Source organism: Amblyraja radiata, chromosome 13 (assembly GCF_010909765.2).
Source record: "Amblyraja radiata isolate CabotCenter1 chromosome 13, sAmbRad1.1.pri, whole genome shotgun sequence".
Classification (NCBI taxonomy): domain Eukaryota; kingdom Metazoa; phylum Chordata; class Chondrichthyes; order Rajiformes; family Rajidae; genus Amblyraja; species Amblyraja radiata.
The window spans coordinates 3,446,605-3,474,380 of record NC_045968.1 but is presented as its reverse complement, the minus strand read 5'-3'; the positions used below and the strand labels follow the sequence as shown (position 1 = coordinate 3,474,380).

At 44.2% G+C, this 27,776-nt stretch overlaps 1 protein-coding gene across 1 annotated transcript in view; it reads right to left on the bottom strand.

Annotated features, from left to right (window-relative positions):
• Positions 1 to 27,776, bottom strand: part of pik3cb (phosphatidylinositol-4,5-bisphosphate 3-kinase catalytic subunit beta) — a 196,938-nt gene that overhangs the window by 66,194 nt on the left and 102,968 nt on the right. Inside the window, exons 7-12 of the mRNA XM_033031101.1 lie at positions 23,166 to 23,255; positions 14,483 to 14,728; positions 10,909 to 11,005; positions 10,148 to 10,278; positions 3,356 to 3,409; positions 754 to 942 (exon numbers count right to left, since the gene is read on the bottom strand). Coding sequence (XP_032886992.1) covers positions 754 to 942; positions 3,356 to 3,409; positions 10,148 to 10,278; positions 10,909 to 11,005; positions 14,483 to 14,728; positions 23,166 to 23,255 — 807 coding nt within the window. The remainder of the gene's footprint in view (positions 1 to 753; positions 943 to 3,355; positions 3,410 to 10,147; positions 10,279 to 10,908; positions 11,006 to 14,482; positions 14,729 to 23,165; positions 23,256 to 27,776) is intronic.

The window sequence follows — 27,776 nt, the reverse complement described above, 5'->3', positions numbered from 1 at the left end:
AGGTCAGCTCAACTCGCCCCACAAGCCACCCAGGAGACTACGGTGAAGCTGGGTGGCAAGACCTGCTTGGGCCGAAGGAGCCTCAGCGGCGGTGGTGATGAGAGCCTCGGCGGCAACGGGAGCCTCGTTGGCGGAGGGGCCTCGCGGTCCATCAGCGGTCGATGAGCGTGAGGGGGAACCGTTGTGAAGAACTGTGGAGGACCCGGCATGGGGGGGGGCTGTCGTGAACAACAATGGGGACCCAGCATGGGGGGACCGCCGTGAGGGACGGTGGCAGAACAAAGGGGGGCCTGGGTGTGGGGAAGGGGGAGGGCACTCTAGGTTAGAATCCTCTGTCCAGGGGATAAGCCTGTGTTTGTTTGTTTGTTTTTGTTGATTGTTCCGGTGAAGGCGATGTGTAAACAGCAGCCAGCCAACAGTCGCTTGTAGTTTTCTTTTTGTTTTCACTTTTAATTTCAAGTTTGTGTACCTAGTTGTGTTGTGACTGTCGGCAGACCAATTTCCTTCCGGGGATGAATAAAGTTTCATCTTATCTTATCTCCAGAGACGCTGCCTGATCCACTGAGTTATAGAACTAGTGTGGACGGGCGATTGATGGTCAGCATAGATTTGGCGTGCCAAATAGACTATTTCCATTCTGTACCTCTAAACTAAACAATGCTACATTTCTAGCTCTCAGTAGGAATAGCTGCTTTTCATGAGACACTCGATTATGGAGGTAATCATGAGAAAGGAAAAATTCAAGAGCCATACCTGAGCCACATCTTCATGCTTATTCCACTTGACAGAGAGCAGCAGTTTGGGTAGTGACTGAGGAAAGTTTTCCCTGCAGTCATATCGCAGAGTCCATATTAAATCCATCTCATTTTCACACAGTTGAGATAATGGATCGCGTTCCATGATTTCTTTTAGTTCAATGTGCAATATCTTCCATCCTCGGCCCTGAGTGAACAATTACAAGTTACACGTTAAGCCAATGTCCGATCCAAGTCCTAACACCAGGATTATCTTGCTAAAGGTAGACAAAAATGCTGGAGAAACTCAGCGGGTGCAGCAGTATCTTTGGAGCGAAGGAAATAGGCAACGTTTCGGGCCGAATCCCTTCTTCAGACCTTTGTCCTTGCTAAATTTCTCTTAAGTGTCAATGTTCTGTCCTGTTATGTGCATTCCTCTCCTAAAGGTCTTAATCATGGTCTTAATGTGAAGGATCAGACATTTAGGACAGAGAAGTGATAGAAAACATAGAAAATAGGTGCTGGAGGAGGCCAGTTGGCCCTTCGAGCCTGCACCGCCATTCATTGCAATCATTGCTGATCATCCACAATCAGTAACCCTTGCCTGCCTTCTCCCCATATCTCTTGTAGTCCCCCGGTTCAATCCCGACTACAGGTGCTATCTGTGCGGAGTTTGCACGTTCTCCCTGTGGCCATGTGAGTTTTCTCTGGATGCTCCGCTTTCCTCCCACACTCCAAAGACTTGCAGGTTTGTAGGTTAATTGGCTTTGATAAAATTGTAAATTGTTCCTAGTGTGTGGAATAGTGTTAGGTATGGGGTGATCGTTGGTCAGTGCGGTCTCAGTGGGCCAGCATCCATGCTGTATCTCTAAAGTCTAAAGTCCTTCATCTATAGCAGCGTGTATCTTTGGGATTCACCAACTGTGGTACCTCAGTCAGACAGAGGTCTATATATATTTGTGGTTAATATCAATTGGTGCAGGTGGCACGAAGATATAATAGTCTATGCCTACTTCATCTTTGCATGTCATCTTCTTAGCTGAATTCTTGCTTGGCAACTCCCTCTCACCCTCTCTGCATTCTTGAATATGACCAAGCACATCGTTTGCCTGCTGCTCAACCTATTCTGTCTAACTTTGGGGGGATGATTTTTTTGTCTAATTGTAGTCCTGTAGGTCTGTGTCCAAGATGGCTGCCGTGAAGAGAGAGTGGACGCTGGCGCGCTTTGGCTGCCGCTGCTCTCTCTTCACACTGTGTTTTTGATTTTCTGTTTTTGGATTGAATTCTGTTTTTAATTTGTGTCTCTGTGATGTATTTTTTACCTGTTCTATTCCGATTATATGTTTTTATTCCGATTACTATGTAAGGTGTCCTTGAGATGTCTGAAAGGCGCCCATTAAATAAAATTTATTATTATTATTATTAACTTTAGTTTCCAAAGGCCTTCACAATCATATTTCAAGATTCAGTTAGAGCCACAAAACTTACCATGGTTAAACTGGCTTGAGCATCTTTATGAAGTTGAATATTGGTACTTGTCGCAATTAGTTTTTTATTACACAACTTGCTTTTGTGGTTTAGTTTAGATAACATCTTTGAGTTTGAGTATATTGATCATTAATTGATTATTGATGATCAGAATATTAATACTGATTACATGGACTATAATAGATCCCCTTGAAATCATCAGTGCCACTTGATGACAAAATGGGGTGCAGAACCCATATAAGTTAACAAGTTCGAGGAGCAGAATTAGGCCAATTGGCCTATCAAATCTATCCGCCATTCAATCATGGCTGATCTATCTCTCCCTCTCAACCCCATTCTCCTGCCTTTGCCCCATAATCCCCGACACCCCGTACTAATCAAGAATCTCACAATCTCTGCCTTAAAAATATCCATTGACTTGGCCTCCACAGCCTTCTGTGGCAATGAATTCAACAGATTCACCACCACCAATGTAATGAGGCCGAAAGCCACAAGGTGGCCTCACAGCATGCATCGCGACCCCAGCTACTCATTGACTGCGTAGGAAGGAACTGCAGATGCTGGTTTAAACTGAAGATAGACACAAAATGCTGGAGTAACTCAGCGGGTCAGACAGTATCAGTACATTTCAATCAGTAACATTCAATTAAAATATTTTAATTACAATCAATTAATTACAATTTATTTAAATGTTACAATCAGAAATATTTAATCAGTCAAACTAGTTAGAGAACTTGGATGGGGATGGATGGAGAGAGAGGGAGAGAGAGGGAAAGCAAGGGTTACTTTAAGTTAAAGAAGATAGACACAAAATGCTGGAGTAACTCAGCGGGACAGGCAGCATCACTGGAGAGAAGGAATGGGCGACGTTTCGGGTCGAGACACTTCTTCAGACTGAAAGTCATGGGAAAGGGAAGAGAGATATCGACAATGATGTAGAGAGATTTAGAACAAAGAATGAAAGATATGCAAAACAAGTAACGATGATAAAGAAAACAGGGCTGTTTGTTGGGTGAGAACAAGAAGCTGGTGCGACTTGGGTGGGGGAGGGATTGAGAGAGAGGTGGAATGCAGGGGTTTCTTGAAGTTAGAGAAATCAATATTCATACCACTTGGTTGTAAGCTGTACTTACTGCAGTACTTAGTGTGTCGCCGCTTCGTGCAATCTCAGCCGCCTTCTCCAAAATCTTCCATTGGTGTTGGTTAAAGGGACAGAAAGAGAAGAAGAAACATTTAGCATTCAAAAGCAAAAACAATTCTGTTTCGGCAGCACATCGATCCTAGCAAAATCCCGGCTTCTTTCAAGGTGGTTTCAAACGATCAAGCTTCATAAGATCATAAGTGAGAGGATCAGGATTCGGCCATTCGGCCCATCAAGTCTACTCTGTCATTCAATCATGGCTGATCTATTTCTACCTCCTAACCCCATTCTCCTGCCTTCTCCCCATAACCTCTAACACCCATACTAATCAGGTATTTATCAATCTCTGCCTCGAATATATCCACTGACTTGGCCTTCACAGTCTTCTGTGGCAAAGAATTCCACAGATTCACCACACTTTGACTGAAGAAATTCCTCCTCATCTCCTTCCTAAAAGAATGTCCTTTAATTCTGAGGCTGTGACCTTTAGTCCGAAACTCTCCCACTAGTGGAAAATTCCTCTCAACATCCATCTGTACCTTTCTATGAGGTCCCCCTCATTCTTCTAAACTCTAAGCTTCCTGCAGTAACCTGTCGAAATCCCTTGAAGGTGGTGTGACAGGTGGTCAAAAAGGCTTCTGGCACTTTGGCCTTCATCAGTCAGAGTATTGAGTACAGTGGTCGGGAGGTCATGTTGCAGTTATAGAAGACGTTGCTGAGGCCGCATGTTGAGTATTTGTTCAGTTCTGGGTGCCACTTTATAGGAAAGATGTTTGCAAGTTGGAAAGGCTACAGAGAAGATGTAATAGGAATTTGAAGGGTAACTTTTTTTTTACACAAATGTTGGTGGGTGTATGGAATGAGCTGCCAGAAGAGGTAGGGACTATTGCGACATTTAAGAAACAATTAGATAGGACAGGTTTTAGAGGGATATGGGTCAAACGCAGACAGGTGGGACAAGTGGAGATGGGACATGTTGGTCGGTTTGGGCAAATTGGGCCAAAGGGCCAGTTTCCACACTGTATGACTTTATGACGTTTAATTCCTTTTCTTGGGCATAAACATTCTCCTCAACTTATCCTGAGGCACAAACTTGGCATAAACGTTTTACCCCTCAGGCCCAGATTCCAAGCTTTCGAGGCTGAAGTGAACACTTCATTTAAAGACACATTTTTTTCTTCTCAAATTATGTAGCTAGTTATGGTACTTCAATACAAATCCAAACTATTACTGAAGTCTGACATTTAAAAGTATATTAAAAAGTTAGATAATAGATTTTTCTTTTTGAAAGGAGTCCATTCTGTCCGGAAAATCTTTTGTCGATCAAATCTGTTCTCTTTCCTCAGAATAGAAAAATAGAAAAAAAATAGAAAAGTCGCTTTCTTCCAGCAAAAACAAAATTTTCACAGCTTCCATCTGGTTTGTAATAATGGTCGATGGTGGTTAAAAACGGGAGAGATTCCACTGGCCAGGCTGTTGGTTCTCGAGATTATCAACCAAATGAAGGTGAGGGCAGATCACAGGGTCGGTCATAAGTAATAGGAGCAGAATTAGGCCATTTGGCCCATCAGGTCTACTCCGCCATTCAATCCTGGCTGATCTATCTCTCCCACCTAACCCCATTCTCCTGCCTTCTCCACACTACCCCTCACACCCGTACTAATCAGGTGTTGGTTGAGTAGAACGAGAGGCAACAACACAACACAAAAATGGGAAACAATCTCCAAGAGTCCTGTAACTGCATTGACCCACTTGAATTTATTTCAGTCATGGTCCATTGTACTTCCAATATAAATTTAATCATGAAGCAAAGGAACAGTTCTTCTGGTCAGTATTTTTTAATTTCTGCAAGCATTGCAATGTCGGGTTCAGCAGAATTAACGTCCCAGTCAGGCCTGTCTAACAAATGGCTAATCTTGTTTGCCCTTGCTCTATCTGTGATTAATGAGACACGGTGACCAAGAAACGGAGTTTGCTATGACATTGCCCTTTCAGTTCTTGGAACTGGTAAGAAATCTCCCAACAAGATAAAATTACCAATGCTGAAATGATGTTTGGCAGCATCAGTCTAATTGAGTGAAGGTATTCTGGTGAGATTGTGATTGAGGTATAAATCCTGCTGGATCTCCTGGTTGTTAACCATTTTAACTCCCCTTCCCATTCTGGGCCTCCTCCATTGCCAGAGTGAGACCAGGCAACAACTGGTGGAACAACACTTCATGTTCCTCTTGGCTAACTTGTAACCCAATGGTATGAACCAGATCCAAGATTCAAGAGAGTTTATTGTCATGTGTCCCTGATAGGACAATGAAATTCTTGCTTTGCTTCAGCACAACAGAACATAGTAGGCATTGACTACAGAACAGATCAGTGTGTCCATATACCATTATATAAATATATACACACATGAATAAATAAACTGATAAAGTGCAAATAAACAGATAATGGGCTATTAATGTTCAGAGTTTTGTCCGAGCCAAGTTTAATAGCCTGATGGCTGTGGGGAAGTAGCTATTCCTGAGCATTGAATTTTTCATTTTTAAATAATATCCTCCATTCCCCTCTCCCTTGTCAATGCCTGGATAGAGTAGATGTGGAGAGGAGGTTTCCACTAATGGGATAGTCGAGGACCAGAGGATGTTCATTTAAGGAGGAATTTCTTCAGTCAAATGGTGGTGAATCTGTGGAATTCTTTGCCACAGAAGGCTGTGGAGGCCAAGTCCATGGATAATTTTAAGGCAGAGATAGATATATTCGTGTTTAGTACGGGTGTCAGGACTTATGGGGAGAAGGCAGGAGAATGGGGTGAGAAGGGAGAGATAAATCAGCCATGATAGAATGGTGAAGTAGACATAGAAACATAGAAACATAGAAATTAGGTGCAGGAGTAGGCCATTCGGCCCTTCGAGCCTGCACCGCCATTCAATATGATCATGGCTGATCATCCAACTCAGTATCCCGTACCTGCCTTCTCTCCATACCCTCTGATCCCCTTAGCCACAAGGGCCACATCTAACTCCCTCTTAAATATAGCCAATGAATTGGCCTCGACTACCCTCTGTGGCAGGGAGTTCCAGAGATTCACCACTCTCTGTGTGAAAAAAGTTCTTCTCATCTCGGTTTTAAAGGATTTCCCCCTTATCCTTAAGCTGTGACCCCTTGTCCTGGACTTCCCCAACATCGGGAGCAATATTCCTGCATCTAGCCTGTCCAACCCCTTAAGAATTTTGTAAGTTTCTATAAGATCCCCTCTCAATCTCCTAAATTCTAGAGAGTATAAACCAAGTCTATCCAGTCTTTCTTCATAAGACAGTCCTGACATCCCAGGAATCAGTCTGGTAAACCTTCTCTGCACTCCCTCTATGGCAATAATGTCCTTCCTCAGATTTGGAGACCAAAACTGTACGCAATACTCCAGGTGTGGTCTCACCAAGACCCTGTACAACTGCAGTAGAACCTCCCTGCTCCTATACTCAAATCCTTTTGCTATGAAAGCTAACATACCATTCGCTTTCTTCACTGCCTGCTGCACCTGCATGCCCACTTTCAATGACTGGTGTACCATGACACCCAGGTCTCGCTGCATCTCCCCTTTTCCTAGTCGGCCACCATTTAGATAATAGTCTGCTTTCCTGTTTTTGCCACCAAAATGGATAACCTCACATTTATCCACATTATACTGCATCTGCCAAACATTTGCCCACTCACCCAGCCTATCCAAGTCACCTTGCAGTCTCCTAGCATCCTCCTCACAGCTAACACTGCCCCCCAGCTTAGTGTCATCCGCAAACTTGGAGATATTGCCTTCAATTCCCTCATCGAGATCATTAATATATATTGTAAATAGCTGGGGTCCCAGCACTGAGCCTTGCGGTACCCCACTAGTCACTGCCTGCCATTGTGAAAAGGACCCGTTTACTCCTACTCTTTGCTTCCTGTTTGCCAGCCAGTTCTCTATCCACATCAATACTGAACCCCCAATGCCGTGTGCTTTAAGTTTGTAAACTAATCTCTTATGTGGGACCTTGTCGAAAGCCTTCTGGAAGTCCAGATACACCACATCCACTGGTTCTCCCCTATCCACGCTACTAGTTACATCCTCGAAAAATTCTATAAGATTCGTCAGACATGATTTACCTTTTGTAAATCCATGCTGACTTTGTCCAATGATTTCACCACTTTCCAAATGTGCTGCTATCCCATCTTTAATAACTGACTCTAGCAGTTTCCCCACTACCGATGTTAGACTAACTGGTTTGTAATTCCCCGTTTTCTCTCTCCCTCCCTTCTTAAAAAGTGGGGTTACGTTTGCTACCCGCCAATCCTCAGGAACTACTCCAGAATCTAAAGAGTTTTGAAAGATTATTACTAATGCATCCACTATTTCTGGAGCTACTTCCTTAAGTACTCTGGGATGCAGCCTATCTGGCCCTAGGGATTTATCGGCCTTTAATCCATTTAATTTACCCAACACCACTTCCCGGCTAACCTGGATTTCACTCAATTCCTCCAACTCCTTTGACCCGCGGTCCCCTGCTATTTCCGGCAGATTATTTATGTCTTCCTTAGTGAAGACGGAACCAAAGTAGTTATTCAATTGGTCCGCCATACCCTTGTTCCCCATGATCAACTCACCCGTTTCTGACTGCAAGGGACCTACATTTGTTTTAACTAATCTCTTTCTTTTCACATATCTATAAAAACTTTTGCAGTCAGTTTTTATGTTCCCTGCCAGTTTTCTTTCATAATCTATTTTTCCTTTCCTAATTAAGCCCTTTGTCCTCCTCTGCTGGTCTCTGAATTTCTCCCAGTCCTCCGGTATGCTGCTTTTTCTGGCTAATTTGTACGCATCATCCTTCGCTTTGATACTATCCCTGATTTCCCTTGTTATCCACGGATGCACTACCTTCCCTGATTTATTCTTTTGCCAAACTGGGATGAACAATTTTTGTAGTTCATCCATGCAGTCTTTAAATGTCTTCCATTGCATATCCACCGTCAACCCTTTTAGAATTAATTGCCAGTCAATCTTGGCCAATTCACGTCTCATACCCTCAAAGTTACCTTTCTTTAAGTTCAGAACCATTGTTTCTGAATTAACAATGTCACTCTCCATCCTAATGAAGAACTCAACCATATTATGGTCACTCTTGCCCAAGGGGGCACGTACAACAAGACTGCTAACTAACCCTTCCTCATTACTCAATACCCAGTCTAAAATAGCCTGCTCTCTCGTTGGTTCCTCTACATGTTGATTTAGATAACTATCCCGCATACATTCCAAAAAATCCTCTTCCTCAGCACCCCTGCCAATTTGATTCACCCAATCTATATGTAGATTGAAGTCACCCATTATAACGGTTTTGCCTTTGTCGCACGCATTTCTAATTTCCTGTTTGATACCATCTCCAACTTCACTACTACTGTTAGGTGGCCTGTACACAACACCCACCAGCGTTTTCTGCCCCTTAGTGTTTCGCAGCTCTACCCATACCGATTCCACATCCTGCAAACTAATGTCCTTCCTTTCCATTGCGTTAATCTCCTCTCTAATCAGCAACGCTACCCCACCTCCTTTTCCTTTCTCTCTATCCCTCCTGAATATTGAATATCCCTGGATGTTCAGCTCCCAGCCTTGGTCTCCCTGGAGCCATGTCTCCGTGATCCCAACTATATCATAGTCATTAATAGCTATCTGAACATTCAACTCATCCACCTTATTACGAATGCTCCTTGCATTGAGACACAAAGCCTTCAGGCTTGTTTTTACAACACTCTTACCCCTTATACAATTTTGTTGAAAAGTGGCCCTTTTTGATTTTTGCCCTGGATTTTCCGGCCTGCCACTTTTACTTTTCACCTTGCTACCTATTGCTTCTACCCTCATTTTACACCCCTCTGTCTCTACGCTCACACATTTAAGAAACCCTTTCCCTTTAACTCCATCCTCCACTAGCCCATTCGACACCCCACCCCCCTTATTCAGTTTAAAACCACCCGTGTAGCAGTGGCAAACCTGCCTGCCAGAATGCTGGTCCCACACCTGTTAAGATGCAATCCGTCCCTTTTGTACAGTTCCCCCTTACCCCAAAACAGATCCCAGTGATCTAAGAATCTAAATCCCTGCCCCGTGCACCAGTTCCTCAGCCACACGTTCAGGTCCCGTATCTCCCTGTTCCTGCTCTCGCCAGCACGAGGAACTGGAAGCAAACCGGAGATAACAACCCTGGACGTCCTGCTTTTCAGCATTTTTCCGAGCTCTCTAAAGTCACGCTGCAGAATATTCATCCCCCTCTTTACGACATCGTTTGTGCCGACATGCACTACCACTTCCGGATGTTCACCTTCGCCCTTGAGGATTTTCTGCACTCTGTCCATGACATCCTGGATCCTGGCACCAGGAAGGCAGCACACCATCCTCGTATCCCGTCTGTTGCCGCAGAAACCCCTGTCCGTACCTCTCACAATGGAGTCTCCTACTACAATGGCGTTGCCTGCCTTAGGCCTTTTTGGTTTTGGCTCAACAGCCCTATTCGCATCACAAGCCAGTCCGCCGCCATAGACGATGGGCCGGGTGGCCTAATTCTTTTCCTATAACTTATGAACTCATGAATTTATAAAGTCTGATTAAACACAATGTCAACTTCGTATAGAAATGTAAAATGTGTTGGGATTGACCTGTTAATAAATGTAATAAATTAAATGACAACCAGCGTTTGTATTACCATTTGCCAATAAAGTCTCCGGATTGGTTTAAGCCTCGTGCAAGAAAAGAGTTACCCACCTTGTCAAAAGCAGGGTAGAAGATGGGTGCCTTGCTGTATTCGTGGAAGTGGATCTGCAGAGCAGTTGCATTCTCAGTGTATGGATTAGTCTGTGTCGTACCCATTGGGTTCAGCATCTCTTCCAGTTCATCTAAAACCCGGGAACATTAAATGTGAATCACTGACATTTTGAAGGTGACATTCTGAAAATTTTAAACAGTTAAGAGCCTGTCCCACTTACGCGACTTTGGCTCGCAAATTACGCGACCTCGTGGTCGCATGAGGCGTACGGGCACCGTATGGCCGTGCGGGGCAACTCCCACATAGGAGCGCGGAGGGGTATGGAGTTGTGCGGGACTGGTCCCGACATCGCGCGGGGCTCCGAAATTCCTGCAGTGACCAAAATCTTTGCGCGCCAGGGCCTGTCGGCCCGCGTACGCATGCAGGCGCATTCCGATCGTACGCAGCGTCTTGACGTCGTACGCAGCATCTTGACGGCGTACGCAGTGTCTTGACGGCGTAGCCTAGCGCGTGGCGTTGCTTGATGACGTCACCGCCCGGCGTGGCGTTGCATGATGACATCACCGCCTGATGCCGTGCGACGTCCAAATTCAGTCGGCCCGCCTCCTGCCCAGCTGATTTGTAAGCATGACGTAAATGACGTCACGCGCGAACTTCGCGTGAACCCCGCTTCCGGTTGGTCGCGCCAAACGCACGCAATCGCATGCAAGTGGGACAGGCCCTTAAATTGGAGAGATGATGTCCAGAGGGCTATACGTACCCGGAAAAGATGACCAACAGTGCAGTGAGAGGCTACCGTTCTTCAACTGACCCCTGAAGTCAAACACCATCGTATTCACCCATGCAATTGGATAATGCTGATGGAAAAGACAGACCTGCTTATATATTGGGCTTTTAGACAATAGACAATAGACAATAGGTGCAGGAGTAGGCCATTCGGCCCTTCGAGCCAGCACCACCATTCAATGTGATCATGGCTGATCATCCCCAATCAGTACCACATCCTGCCTTCTCCCCATATCCCCTGACTCCGCTATCTTTAAGGAAACATTTAGGAATAGGGGATAATTGTTGCCTAATCCTTATTGAGATGCAAATGTTATTTACCGCAGGCCTGACCATGCTTAATATTGACTGAGAGGAACAAGGAACTGCAGATGATGGTTCACATAAAAAGACACAAAGTGCCGGAGTAACTCAACCAGTCAGGCAGCATCTCTGGAGAAGGTGGATAGGTGACATTTCGGGTCAGGATCCGATCTATCTGAAGAAAGATCCCAACCCAAAACAATCACCTACCCATGTTCTCCACAGGTGCTGCCTGACCCATTGAGTTTCTACAGCACTTTGTACCTTAATGTCGCTTCATGCAGGTAAGCTTGTTTGCTGAGGAGCTGTAAAAGTGAGTGGAGCAAACGTCGCCATGTCTGATATTATGACGGGAGGATTTAGTGTTTAAGAAGGAACTGCAGATGCTGGAAAATCGAAGGTAGACAAAAGTGCTGGAGAAACTCAGCGGGTGCAGCAGAATCTGTGGAGCGAAGGAAATAGGCAACGTTTCGGGCCAAAACCCTTCTTCACACTGATGTAGGGTGGGAGGGGGGGGGGGGGGGGGGGGGGGGGGAGAAGAAAGGAAAAAGGAAAAATGAAGAGGAGGAGCCCGAGGGCTGAGGGGGAGCTGAGAAGGGGAGGAGACAGCAAGGGCTACCGGAAATTGGTGAATTCAATGTTTATGCCACTAGGGTGCAGACTGCCCAAGCGGAATATGAGGTGCTGTTCCTCCAATTTACGGTGGGACTCACTCTGGCCATGGAGGAGGCCCAGGACAGAGAGGTCGGATTGGGAATGGGAGGGGGAGTTGAAGTGCTGAGCCACCGGGAGATCAGGTTGGTTAATGCGGACTGAGCGGAGGTGTTCGGCGAAACGATCGCCAAGCCTACGCTTGGTCTCATGATGGAAGGATGGTAATTGAACAACCAGTTGAAGATTTCTGGGGACGGACAATAACCTGACGGACTCCAGCAGTGATATCCTGAAGTGAAATAATTGTTCACCAACAAGACAGCCATCCACCTAGATTTGGAGGGGTTACAGCAGAAATGCATCAGGGATCAGAGGGTTAAATTAAGAAAAGTTAAACTAATGGTATATGCACCTTTGAAGTTACAAAGACAGGGAGCCTATAGCTTATGCATTGGTGGGTGATAATAAGAACATCCTAATAAAACTTCCAAAGTCCCCAGTTTGTGCCTCTTTTCCATATTATCCTCTCCGCCATTCAATCGCCAAGTCTGAGACACTAAACATGTTTGGTGCTCAGAAAAAAAGGTGAAAATGTATATCTTGCATTAAATAGATTTGGTATTAAAAATATTGGAGGTTTAATATAGAAAGAAAAATCACAAAGTGGGCAAAGAATCTCATTCAACTGTTAGCAGTTCAATATGTATCCACTAGATGGAGCACAGGACAACCTTGTTGAAATATGTTTAAGAAGGAACTGCAGATGCTGGAACATCGAAGGTACACAAAAATGCTGGAGAAACTCAGCGGGTGCAGCAGCATCTATGGAGCGAAGGAAATAGGCAACGTTTCGTCCCGAAACGTTGCCTATTTCCTTCGCTCCATAGATGCTGCTGCACCCGCTAAGTTTCTCCAGCATTTTTGTGTACCTTGTTGAAAAATGCCTCTGAGCAAGGAAACCATGAAATGGGGTGGGTTTGGAGGTGGTTGGGAGAAGGAAGAAGCTAATCGGGCAATGAGTACACAGACCCATTCAATTCCAGCAACTATGCAAGACATGATGGATATTCGTTTGTCCCAACACGTCCATAGTCTACAGGGGCAGCACAGTGGAACATCTATGGAGCTGCTGCTTCACAGCACCAGAGATCCTGGTTCAATCCTGACTGCGGGTGCTGTCTGTTTGAATTTTGTACGTTCTCCCCGTGACCGCGCGGGTTTTCTCCGGGTGCTCCGGCTTCGTCCCACATTCCCAAGACATGCAGGTTTGCGGGTTAATTGTCTTCTGTAAATTGCCTCTAGTATGTAGGATGCGAATGTGAGATAAAGGTAGGACTAGTGTATGGGGAATCGTTGGTCGGCATGGACACGGTGGGAAGAAGGGCCTGTTTCCATGTTGTATCTCCACACTAAACGAATAACATCAGCAATACATTCCACACTAATGGGCACAGTTAGTAGGAGTGAATTTGCACAAATTCAATGATAGTGCAAAATGTTTTGCGATTCTAACATGAAGGAGAATAAGGTTCCGTCTTCAGGAATCCTCAAAACATTTTAAATGATGTTGATAAATTTACATCTTTGTATTAATATAGTGAAATGCCCAGAAAGAGTTGTTACTTCAGTTTAGTTTAAACCTGCAGTATGGGGACAGGCTCTTTGACCTACATAGCCCATGCCGACCATTGATCACTAATCAACGCTGGTTCTACTGTGCGTTGCCCTATTCGCAATGCATTAGCAATAATTTACAGAGGCCAGTTAACCTGCAAACACCACAGGTCTTTGGAATGTGGGAGGAAACTGGAGCACTCGGAAAAAAAACCCACGTGGTCACAGGAAGATCGTGCAAACTCCACACAGATAGCACCCGAGTTCAGGGTCGAACCCTGGTCTCTTGCGCTTTGAGGCAGTGGTTCTACCTCCATGGATTGTCACTTTGTGGTGGTGGAGAAGCTTATGTGGTCCTGAGAGCGATGCCGTCTGGAGCTATGCGCCTGGTAGGGCCACCCATGGCGGTAAGGTCGAGGGGGAGGTCCCTGACAAAGAGCAATCCAACCAAGACCTCAACGGTGGAACAGGCGGAGAATGATGGCTGACTTAAGTGGAGTGGGAAGGCGGATGAAGGCTGCAGCAGGAAAGGGTCCCCGGTCGTCTTGGACTCCATGCCACTGGATCCTGACCCAGATCTGTCAAGAACCGTGTGGTGGCTGTCTGTGCACCAGTCTCCCCACGTTAAACAAAGTCACGCACAGGCGTCCTCCCAAACGAGGACAGTCATACTCGTTTTGAGTGACCGCCGATGATGACCACTGTGCAAAATAATATAATTATTTGATATCATATTTTGTCTTTACAGGGCAAAACATGATATCCAACCCAATCAAGATATATTAGTGCAGGTGACCTAAATTTGGTTCAGGTAATAAAATACAAGGAAGGATGTAAAGGAGAGAGGTTCAGGGGTCAAGGTGAACATCCTACTTTCAGGCTAAACAGTTAATATAACACCAGTCATTCCACCCAAGCCATTGACACAGTTTTTGCAGCTCAAATGTAAATATGGTAGCAAAATTGATAATACTAACTACTTTTCCTGCTTTCCGAATGGTTTGGTACTTAGTCACGTTCTTCGTTGACTTTTGTTTCTTCACTTTGTCCATCACTCCATAGACTGCAAAGCAGAGTCTAGCCATTCTCGGCAGGTCGCAGATGTTAATTTCAAAGTCCAGCGTCTCGTTCCAGACGAGATCATTCTTTCCAGAGACCTCGCTGCTTACAGCAGGTTCACACAGGAGCTCAGTTCCATGGAAAATGCCGGCCCTGATTTGAACCTACGGGAATGGGAAACAGATGGATCAAAGCAAGGCTGTGGCAAGATGCAAGTGGCTGCCTCAGAATGGATACAATGCAATTTCATGAAGGGATTTCATGCATCTCCTATTACAGGTACGACCACCTGCATCTTATCCGTGGCCAAGAGTTGCACTTGCAATAACCTTACTTCGCAAGAGGGCATTGCAGAGGTTAAAAATAAAACGCCAAATGAAGAACATCCAACAATATCAAATTTGCCTGCTGTAATATTCCATGGCTGTGGGGCTTTTGAACGGGAGCTCCAGAATCGTAACGAAACCTGGTTTGAATTATGTAAATTTAAAAACACCTCCTCCTGCACCTATTTTCTATGTTTCTATAGGGGCTAGTGGAATCAAGGGATATGGGGAGAAGGCAGGCACAAGTTATTGATAGGGGGCGATCAGCCATGATCACAATGAATGGCGGTGCTGGCTCTAAGGGCCGAATGGCCTCCTACTGCACCTATTTTCTATGTTTCTATGTGATTGCAGGTGCTTTAAATTCTCGTCGGAGAGATGAAAAGCACTTCTTCAAAGTAGGCATACGTTGAGGAGCTTTTGTAGTGGAGCAGACAAAATGTGTAGGAAGGAACTGCAGGTGCTGGTAACATGAGATCAATGTGTTTTATTCAATAAAGTATGGGGGTGGGGGTGGGGGGGAGGAGGGGGGTGAAATTATTTCTGTTGATTCAGGACATAGGGTTTGAAATTCTATTCTGTATTCACGACAATTTGTTCGATGTGACCAAATCTGGAGCCTAAGCACTCAAATAGATGTTATCCAACCCAAAATAGTTTCACTGCAGCGTTCATTCACCAGTTCTTTCACATCCAGGGGAAAGTCACTGATACTGGGCCAAAACAGTCCTTCTTGACCTCGATTCTCTTTCCACAACTACCATATGTTAAGAGCATTTGCTCCTGAAGAACCTGCTATGTTAATACTTTTTTGCATATCTTTCATTCATTTGTTCTCGATCTCTCTACCTCACCATAGAAACATAGAAACATAGAAAATAGGTGCAGGAGTAGGCCATTCGGCCCTTCGAGCCTGCACCGCCATTCAATATGATCATGGCTGATCATCCAACTCAGTATCCTGTACCTGCCTTCTCTCCATACCCCCTGATCCCTTTAGCCCCAAGGGCCACATCTAACTCCCTCTTAAAAATAGCCAATGAACTGGCCTCAACTGCCTTCTGTGGCAGAGAATTCCAGAGATTCACCACTCTCTGTGTGAAAAATGTTTTCCTCATCTCGGTCCTAAAAGATTTCCCCCTTATCCTTAAACTGTGACCCCTTGTTCTGGACTTCCCCAACATCGGGAACAATCTTCCTGCATCTAGCCTGTCCAACCCCTTAAGAATTTTGTAAGTTTCTATAAGATCCCCCCTCAATTCAATGTGATCATGGCTGATCATCCCCAATCAGTACCCCGTTCCTGCCTTCTCCCCATATCCCCTGACTCCGCTATTTTTAAGAGCAATATCTAACTCTCTCTTGAAAGCATCCAGAGAACCTGCCTCCACTGCCCTCTGAGGCAGAGAATTCCACAGATTCTTGTCCACAATACTCTTGGTCATAATGAGTAATTAAAAGCAACAAATTGCTGGAGGAACACAGCAGGTCAGGTGGCCTCCGTTGAGTTATTCCTCTACAAATAGAGTCAGACAGCATGGAAACAGGTCATTTGGCCCAACTCACCCATGCCAACCTAGATGCCTAATCTAAGCTAGTCCTAAATGCTTGCCATAGGCCTGTACCCTCTAAACCTTTCCCATCCATATACTTGTCTAAATGTATTTTAAATCTTGTTGTTGTACCTGTCTCAACTACTTCCTTTGGCAGCTAGTTCAAAATACCCAGCACCTTATGCATGACGTTTTACAACACAGAAATGGTTCTTCAATTACCACTTTGTGTCTATTTTTTTTTTGCCCATCTATCCTGATCTCATTTATCTGCATTAATTAGGTCTGCATTATTCTAATTCCATGGTTTAATGGGTTTTAAACGTATTGATTGTATCCAATTCAACAACCCCCTCTGGCCACATGTTTCATTTATCAACAACTGTAACAAAAATATATCCTTTATATTACATTTCAAACGCCTATCTCACCTATGCCTTGTTGTGTTTGATATGCTTACAACGAGAAAAAGAATTGAACCATCTACCTTATTTATGCCTTTCATAAACTTATATACTTCTATCAGTTCACCCCTCAACCTCGCTCATTCCAGGGAAGACAAGCCCTGCTGATCCAAACTCCCCCCTTAATTAAAGTTCTCTAATCCAGGTAACATAGAAACATAGAAAATAGTTGCAGGAGTAGGCCATTCGGCCCTTCGAGCCTGCACCGCCATTCAATATGATCATGGCTGATCATCCAGCGAATAATCCTAGCGAATCTCCTCTGCGCTGCACCCTGTGCAATCACATCCTTCCCACGGTTTGGCAACCAGAAATGCACACAGTACACCGAGTGCAGTCTAACAAGTGCTTTGTAAAGTTGCAACAGATATTTTCAAGGCGGAGATAGATAGATTAGTACGGGTGTCAGAGGTAATGGGGGAAGGCAGGAGAATTGAGTTAGGAGGGAGAGATAGTTCAGCCATGATTGAATGGCGGAGTAGACTTGATGGGTCGAATGGCCTAATTTTACTCCTATTCCTTATGCCCTTATAACATCCTGACTTTCCCATTCTACGCTCTGATCTATGATGACAATATGCCTTTTTCACCAACTTATCAAGCTGTGCGGCCACTTTTGGGGAATTATGGACATAGACACCAAGGTCTCTCGGCGCATCAACTAGCATTTGAGCCAATTATTCACTAATACACAACGTTTCGGGTCGAAACCCTTCTTCAGACGTTTTGACCCGAAACGCTGCCTATTTCCTTCGCTCCATAGATGCTGCTGCACCCGCTGAGTTTGTCTACCTTCGATTTTCCAGCATCTGCAGTTCCTTCTTAAACATTATTCACTAATACTGTGTTTTGTGAATTTGTTAGGTACACTTGTAGCCGACTGCTCAAAGTTTGACCTTATGTCAAACCTGCCTTGAATAAACGTTCAGGTGCTTGCATCAGCCTGGGAGTATCCAAGAATATACAAATTCCACAGACTCACCAGAGAGTGGTGAGTCTGTGGAATTCTCTGCCTCAGAGGGCGGTGGAGGCAGGTTCTCTGGATGCTTTCAAGAGAGAGCTAGATAGGGCTCTTAAAAACTGATTTGGGATGATCCGCCATGATCACATTGAATGGCGGTGCTGGCTCGAAGGGCCAAATGGCCTCTTCCTGTGTCTATTGTCTATTGTCAAAGATGGATTTATGCCTCTTTGTGGCTTCCTAGCACCCAGGGAAGTTTCCACTGGACAAAGTGGAGCAATAGTCATCAGTAATGAGTAATGCTGAGGTGAAGAGGAGGGAGAAGCAGAGAAGGCAGCTCCAGAGAGCGACAGATTAATGCTACTACACTGTGGTTGACCTACTCACTCCCCTCTCATGGAATGTTACACCAAACCCCACTGCACTAGCACGTCAATACACCATTCATTGAGCCTTCATTCCCTCACTGGAGATTATTAACCTGGGTCTGGCATCAGAAATAATCACCAATCTATCAGTTATCAGCCAGACTGAAGAAGGGTCTCGACCCGAAACATCACCCATTCCTTCTCTCCAGAGATGCTGCCTGTCCCGCTGAGTTACTCCAGCATTTTGTATCAGCCATCAAGTTACAAAATAAATCTGACTGCATCTGCTGATGGCAGGACTACATAGTTCAATCCAGAAATCAAAGACTTGCTGTCAAATAAACAGTTTAAAGAGCGAGTCCTGACCTCATGGCCGTCCCACATACTATCTTTAATCAGACTTGACCCTGCCCTAAACGTTATTCCCTTTATCCTGTATCTGTACACTTGATTGTAATCATGTATAGTCTTTCCGTTGACTGGATAGTTCACCACAAAAAGGCGTTTCACTTACCTTGGTACACGTGACAATAAACTAAACTAAACTAATACCACAATAGTTCTCACATTAAAAATGATGGGAATGTTCATTAAACACCCACTAAATAAATCCCCCAAATAGAAGACCTCACCATTATCATTAAACAAATTAACTTTTATGTAGAAGAATAATTTAATGTATTTAGAAATTAATCATTATTTGAGACCAAACCGTTTTAACTTCCTGTTGCTTTTGCATCTATCTTAGTTCCTTCCCTTTACCACTTAATTCAACAGCTGATTAAACAATCAAGCTTTCTGGTTTTGACCTTTGTCTCAGTAAATGATATATCAGTCGGATTGGTTAAAGAAATGATTGATTTTTTCACACGGGAGTCAGAATTGCTAAAAAGGCACCGCGCTCAATGGATCTCAAATTACTATGAGCACCTGCACACAATATCTGCAGGCAGCTGGAAGTATAATGAAAAGCAAGCACCGTTCATTCATTATGTACCACAAATGCCAGCTAACTTCCATTTGAAGAACGCCAGCTAACTTCCATATGAATGGGACTCACTAGCAATGCAGATCCTTTAAACAAGAGTCAACAGACGAATGTGCCAAATGTGACTATGTTATTAACACAATGCCAAATGCAATATTGTCTCGAATTAAATTTCACAACCAACTATATTGCATTCTGAAATAGGGAGGCATAGATAGTTCATAAGTTCATAAGTTCTGGGAGCAGAATTAGGCCATTCGGCCCATTGAGTCAACTCTGCCATTCAATCATGACTGATCTATCTCTCGCTCCTAACCTCATTCTCCTGCCTCCTCCACATAACCTTAGACACCCCACACTAATCAAGTGTCTGTCAATCTCCGCCTTAAAAATATTAATTGGCTTGGCCTCCACATCCGTCGGTGGCAATGAATTCCACAGATTCACCACCCTCCGACTAAAAATTTTGAAATAAAGTTTAATTTTTGGGAGGGAAAAGAGACCTTAAGGGGCCACCTGTTTGCTGTTGTGGGCAAAGTGTACAAGTGGTGAGGTGTCCCCACTCAAAGTTCAGCCATCATGAGAATCACAAGGGTCCGAACATCAGCAGCAGCCACCTCCCACAGGTTTAGCCACACAGCCACATGTGGGGGGAAAAAAGCCTGTGGTGAGGGCAACTGCATTAGCACATCGCAAGCAAAGAGAAAATAAAGCTGAAATTAAAAGCAGAAAATACTGGGCAAGCTCAGCAATGTCTACAGCTACAGAGATCTCAATAGTTAGGACAAAGAATAAAGCGAATGCGAGGCTCAGAGAGAGACAGGAGAGAGATGAAAATGCAAGTCACAAGCCCATTGCTACATCCGTCCAGCAGGAAAAAAGCCAATTCACTTGGATTTGAATGCTGCTTATATCTGACTGTAAATGATGATTAAGCTGCTGCATTGCCTCGAAACAAACAATAATGGGGATGCATTGAATACATCTCCTCTGAATGTGAGTATCACCTAGAGCTGCGTTCACACTTCCTGCTGCCCAAATATGCTTTGTGAGACTTAACGTTGCGATTGTGTCCATGTCTTAAAGCCGACTTTGCATTAGCAATGAGTACGACAATTAAACCAGGGCAACCACTGGTAAAACACGACTCCCCGCCGTAAACAAAGGAGGCACAAAAAGCAAATACAGAGAGCTGATTGTGAACACTGGCCATGAGCTACTGTGCTACGTGGCTGTGGCATTCTTTAAAACATTTTATGTTGCAGTGCTCCTGGCACAGATGCCTGTGGATCGAGAAATCAAACCCGACCATTGTAGCCTCATGCTTACGAAGGAACTGCAGATGCTGGAAAATACGAAGGTACACAAAAATGCTGGAGAAACTCAGCAGGTGCAGCAGCGTCTAGGGAGCGAAGGAAATAGGCAACGTTTCGGGCCGAAACCCTTGGAAATAGGCAACGTTTCGGGCCGAAACCCTTGGAAATAGGCAACGTTTCGGGCCGAAACCCTTGGAATTAGGCAACGTTTCGGGCCGAAACCCTTGGAAATAGGCAACGTTTCGGGCCGAAACCCTTGGAAATAGGCAACGTTTCGGGCCGAAACCCTTGGAATTAGGCAACGTTTCGGGCTGAAACCCTTGGAATTAGGCAACGTTTCGGTCCAAAACCCTTGGAAATAGGCAACGTTTCGGGCCGAAACCCAAGGGTTTCGGCCCGAAACGTTGCCTATTTCCTTCGCTCCATAGATGCTGCTGCACCCGCTGAGTTTCTACAGCATTTTTGTGTACCTTCGTATTTGCCAGCATCTGCAGTTCCTTCGTAAACATGAAGCTACAATGGTCGGGTTTGATTTCTCGATCCACAGGCAGGCAGGCATCTTCGCACCATTGTGGCCCTCATCCTTGCTACCAGGCTGGATGGCTGATTCTCAATGTTGGTTGTGAAATCTCACAGTTATCAATAACTAATTGTTGATCAATAATAATTAAATACCAAATAAAGCATAAATCCATTATATTAAATTCAGAATACCAATTAAACATACATCATCCTCGGTATCAAAGCATCACTTTTAAGTCTACATGCATTATCTCCGGGTACTCAAGTGAATAGAAATCCACTAAAAAGTGTCAAGTCAACAATCAGTGTACCCATTAGTCATAGGGGCAGAATTAGGCCATTCGGCCCATCGAGTCCACACCACCATTCAATCATGGCTGATCTATCTTTCCCTCAACCCCATTTCCTGCCTTCGCCCCATAACCTTTGACACCCTTACTAATCAAAGTCCCGTCAATCTCCGCTTCCAAAATACCTAATGACGTGGTCGCTACAGCCATCTGTGGCAATGAATTCCACCACCCTCTGACTCAATAAATTCCACCTTTTCCATGGCCGAGGTATGTCTTTTTATTCTGAGGCTGTGCCCTCTTGTCCTAGACTCTCCCACTAGTGGAAACATCTTTTCCACATCCACTCTATCCAAGCCTTTTACTGTTCGGTAAAATTCAATGAGGTTCCCCCTCATCTTTCTGTATTCTAGCCAGTACAGGCCCAGAGCTGTCAAAACTAGTTGCCTCCACTGGGGGTAAAAAAAAAAATTCCTTCAAGGAGTTCATATATAAATAATGTGGTGCATCTTCAAATCTTGTTAACACAGAATAGAGGAATTCTGTACATATTTCTGGATGTCTTAGTGCAAGTTGGGAAATCCATCATGGTTTAGGACAGAATCTTCATTAGGTCCAGCACAACCTCCCCCCTAATCAACCATAACACCTCAATCACACAACATGTAAAATCCATCCAAGGGAAGATTAATACCCACATAGTCCACGGATCATTCAAACATAGAAACATAGACAATAGGTGCAGGAGTAGGCCATTCGGCCCTTCGAGCCTGCACCGCCATTTAATATGATCATGGCTGATCATCCAACTCAGTATCCTGTACCTGCCTTCTCTCCATACCCCCTGATCCCTTTAGCCACAAGGGCCACATCTAACTCCCTCTTAAATATAGCCAATGAACTGGCCTCAACTACTTTCTGTTGCAGAGAAATCCACAGATTCACAACTCTGTGTAAAAAATGATTTTTGCATCTCAGTCCTAAAGGACTTCCCTCTTATCCTTAAACTGTGACTCCTTGTTCTGGACTTCCCCAACATCGGGAACAATCTTCCTGCATCTAGCCTGTCCAACCCCTTAAGAATTTTGTAAGTTTCTATAAGATCCCCCCTCAATCTTCTAAATTCTAGCGTGTACAAGCCGAGTCTATCCAGTCTTTCTTCATATGAAAGTCCTGCCATCCCAGGAATCAGTCTGGTGAACCTTCTCTGTACTCCCTCTATGGCAAGAATGTCTTTCCTCAGATTAGGAGACCTAAATTGTACGCAATACTCCAGGTGTGGTCTCACCAATACCCTGTACAACTGCAGTAGAACCTCCCTGCTCCTATACTCAAATCCTTTTGCTATGAAAGCTAACATACCATTCGCTTTCTTCACTGCCTGCTGCACCTGCATGCCTACTTTCAATGACTGGTGTACCATGACACCCAGGTCTCGTTGCATCTCCCCTTTTCCTAATCGGCCACCATCGGTTTAGGGAGTATTAGCTGCAGAGAGAGGTGGGACAGACTGGGATTGTTTTCTCTGGACTGCTGGAGGTTGCAGGGAGACCATATGTAGGGTGGACAGTCAACCCCCCCCCCCCCCCCCCTCCCCTACTAACATTCCCTTTGGTCATGTAAGACAAATGACACTTGTCCAGGATATCCTTGAAGTGTCTTGTCACAAAAGGAGCTGGGAAAGATTGTGTGAAATATTGTGGAAAAAATATGGGATAATGGGACACTCCATCGTACACATATATAACCACTATCTTGTACATTTAAAATCCACTTTTTATCATTTCATTTTAAACATAACAGTCGTACCCACCCGCAAAGCTTCATCTGCATTTACTTTATTCCCTCGGACAAGAACAATCTTGAAAGGAACATTTACATCCCAAATACTATTCGTCATTTGCTGAAAAAGAAGAACATTAAGCAGAAATTAATATCAGCTTCCTTTCTATTCAACCTGTAGGTCAAAAAATAAATACAAATTATTCTGACAAGTATCAACAGTTTCATTTTAAAGTGTTGAACGCAACTTATTAACACGTTGAAAGTTGTAACACTTGAAGCAAAAGTGTCAAGAAGACATTTAAAATAGAGTGAATTAAAAATGCATTACACAACCATTTCATCTTTTCTGACAATCATGTAAACCCATTTCACTTTAGTACATAGGTATGTTTAAAATCTTCATTCAAAAATTCATGCATATCAAAGATTTAAAAATTCATGCATATCTAAGATTCTAGACTTGTTAAACCAATCTGCTAGTGATTCCCAGAGTAAATACAAAACATGGGAAAGCAGGATTTAGTTACTATGCAACAAATAGCTGGAATAAACTTCCTGAAGATTTAAGACTTGCCTCAACTTTGACCACTTTTAAAACAAAACTGAAAACTTTTATGTTTACTTTAGCTTTCAGCTAAATCTTAACTACATTGCACTTTTAACTTTTGCACTTTTTATAATGCATTTTTAATTTTGCTTTTCTTTTAGTTCTTCTATTTTATTTCATTTTATTATTTCATTTATTGTATGACATGTTTTTATGTGAAGCACTTTGAGTCTGCCTCGTGTATGAAATGTGCTATATAAATAAAGTTGCCTTGCCTTGCCTTGCCTTGCCTTGCCTTTAACAAGTGAGATGTAATGACAAGGTTTTTTCCTGCCTCATGAGCCTCAAATCTAAGGGCACAGCTAAGAATAAGGAAAAGGCTGTTTAAAACTGCGAAGAGAATGACTTTCTTCACTTCAAGGATGGTGAACATTTGGTATTCTTTCCCCCTGGAGCCTGTGCACTGTGGACGCAAGAAACTGCAGATGCTAGAATCTTGAGCAAAACACAAAGTGCTGGAAGAACTCGGTGGGTCGAGCAGCATCTGTAGAGGGAATGGATAGGTGGCATTTCGAATCAGGACCCTTCTTCAGGGGTGTATATTGTGTTTATTGTAAATATCCAAAGTAGTATAGATTTGTAGGTTAATTGGCTTGGGACAAATGTAAAATTGTGTATCGTGTGTGTGTAGGGTAGCATACTAGCGGGAATCGCTGTAGATAGTGGGGATCGCTGGTCTGTACGGACTCCGTGGGCCGAAGGGCTTGTTTCCGCACTGTATCTCAAAACTAAACTAAATATCAAAGGAATGATGGATTACTAGGTTTTGGGGGATATGGAAACAAAGCTGGGAAATGGCACTAGGGTAAAAATCAACCTCACTGAATTAAAGGCTTACTCCACTGCTTATTTCATATATATTCTCATGTTCGCAGCACAGCTGGCAAAGTGATTTCCATGATTCTGCTGTTAGCAAGGAAGTCATAAATAATAGTTATGTCTGCAAAAATAAGTTATTTTTAATTGAAACTCAGTTGGATTTCTGCGAAGAGTACAAGGCGAGGTTGGTGAGTTAGATATACATTAAGTTCTGAAACTTTTGATGCTGCACCAGACTGTGGAATAGATTCATCGTAAACCCAATTTTAAATCACCATGATATATTTTCTTTTTAAAGTACATAAAGCATAAAAAATGATAAATTGTCATCAAGGTAACGGTTGAGCAGTTAGTATTTAATTCTGCACACAATGGGACAATGACCTCACTTTATTTATCACAGAATGGAGATAATCTATTTTCAGACATTTCCTTCCACTCATAAACGTATATTCAATCATGCCAATTGTCTATTATAATAACGGCTTTGACTATCTGTCAGTGAAAACTATAGGCTTCCAGTGAAACAAAACTCGGGGGGAAATTAAGCATTTCATTTCATTGCCACATCTTTTGACAAACACGGGGCCAATCCTTTCATGCCCTGATATTGTCCCAATGTACATTACAATATTCCACTATTCATTAGTATTCCAATATTCATTAGTAAATTCAAGATCATCTATTTTAGGAAAGGGACACAAACTGCTGGATTAATTCAGTGTCAGGCAGCATCTCTCGTGAACATGGATTTGCGATGATTTGGGTCAGGACCCTCCTTCAGACTGATTGTGGGGCTGGGTGGGGCTGGGGAGGGGAGTGTGATGGAGCTATAGAGTAGAGTCATACGGAGTGGAAAAAGGCCCTTCCGCCCAACTTGCCCATACCGACCAAAATGTCCCAGCTACAGTGGTCCCACCTGCCCGCGTTTGGTCCATATCCCTCCAAACCTGTCCTATCCATGTACCTGTCTAACTATTTCTTAAACATTGGGATAGTCCCTACCTCAACTCCCTCCGCTGGTATGTAAGAAGGAACTGCAGATGCTGGAAAATCAAAGGTAGACAAAAGTGCGGGAGGAACTCAGCGGGTGCAGCAGCATCTATGGAGCGAAGGAAATAGGCAACGTTTTGGCCCAAAACATTGCCTATTTCCTTCGCTCCATAGATGCTGCTGCACCCACTGAGTTTCTCCCGCGCTTTTGTCTACCTACCTCCTCTGGCAGCTCATTCCATACACCTACCACCCTTTGTGTGAAAAGGTTACCCCTCAGATTCCTATTAAATATTTTCCCCTTCATCTTAAACCTCGATTCCCCTACTCTGGGCAAGAGACACTGTGCATCATCTACCTGATCTATTCCCTTCATGATTTTATACACCTCTATAAGATCACCCATTATCCTCCTGCGCTCCAACGAATAGAGTCCCAGTCTACTCAACCTCCCTCGAGTCCTACAACCACCTCATAAACCTTCTCTGTAGCAGTTCCTTCTTTCTACATCTATTTCAAGAACTTTGGGCAAAGGTTGCATATTGGCTCGGACAACAAAGAGAACTCTCCTTCTCTCCTCAGGAATCCATTATCTCCGGGGGAGAAAAGGGGCAAATGGATTCAATAGGTTATTTCAAAGTTCCACCTCATGACTGAGCAGCAACCTCTCAGTGTTGCCTTGTCAGCTTATAGTTTGTGCTGTAATCTTCTGACTCTGTGGACGTCAACCAAACCACAAGCTTCACTGAAACACAGGCTAAGTGTGAGGTTGCGGCACATTTACCAGCTCTCCAGTCTACCAAACACTCTTGGTCCTGAATATAACAAAGTGGAACAATCAGCTTCATACATAACATGGTCAAGATGAGCTCAATAAAAAGCTCTATGTCAGCTCACTAACTGCGAGTACTGCATTGAAGCATTTGCTTCCATTTGCTTGTTTCTGTTGTAATTGGTTCATTGGATCTTTGTTGTTCTGACCCCACAGACACAAACATCTTCAAAGGTAGCGGAGTCAATGGATATGGGGGGGAAGGCAGGAACGGGATACTGATTGGGGATGAGCAGCCATGATTACAGGGAATGGTGAAGTGCCGAATGGCCTACTCCTACACCTATTGTCTATTGTCCATTGATTCTGAGAGGTAACTTTATTTACGAGAGAGTTAGATAGAGCTCTAGGGGCTAGTGGAATCAAGGGATATGGGGAGAAGGCAGGCAAGGGTTATTGATTGGGGACGATCAGCCATGATCACAATGAATGGCGGTGCTGGCTCGACGGGCTGAATGGCCTCCTCCTGCACCTATTTTCTATGTTTCTATGCTTGAAACAATCCTCAAACTCATCCTGAAGAGCGGCATGGTGGCTCAACAGTAGAGTTGCTGCCTTACAGCGCACGGAGACCAGGTTAGATCCTGACTACGGGTGCTGTCTGTACAGAGTTTGTACGTTCTCCCCGTGACTTTTCTCCGAGATCCTCTGTTTCCTCCCACACTCCAATGACGTGCAGTTTTGTAGATTAATTGGCTTGGTATAAGGTAAATTGTCCCTAGTGTGTGTAGGATAGTGTTAGTGGTGCGGGGATCGCTGGTTGGTGCGGACTCGGTGGGCCGAAATGCCTCTTTCCCTAAACTAAACTTTAAAAAAACACTAAACTATACCAATGATATCAAGAGACCAGCAAACCATTTTCCTCTTGAGGTGGTACACAAAATTGCTGGGGAAACTCAGCGGGTGCAGCAGCATCTATGGAGCGAAGGAAATAGGCGACGTTTCGGGCCGAAACCCTTCTTCAGACGGCCCGAAACGTCGCCTATTTCCTTCGCTCCATAGATGCTGCTGCACCCGCTGAGTTTCCCCAGCAATTTTGTGTACCTTCGATATTCCAGCATCTGCAGTTCCCTTTTGAACACTTCCTCTTGAGGTGACTTGACGGCCATCTTGAGTAACGTCCACTGACGTCCATTCAGTCCCTGTTCCACACTCTGGTTGCTAGAATCGGGGTTCTACATTCCTACCTTGGTGGCTTTGGCAGAACGAGCTGCCGGAGGAGATAGTTGAGGCAGGGACTACAGCAACTTCTAAGAAACAATTCAATTAGACATTTACATGGATGGAACAGGTTTAGAGGGATATGGGCCAAACACATGCAGGTGGGACTAGTGAAGATGGGACATATAGGTCAGTGTGGACAAGTTGGGCCGAAGGGCCTGTTTCCA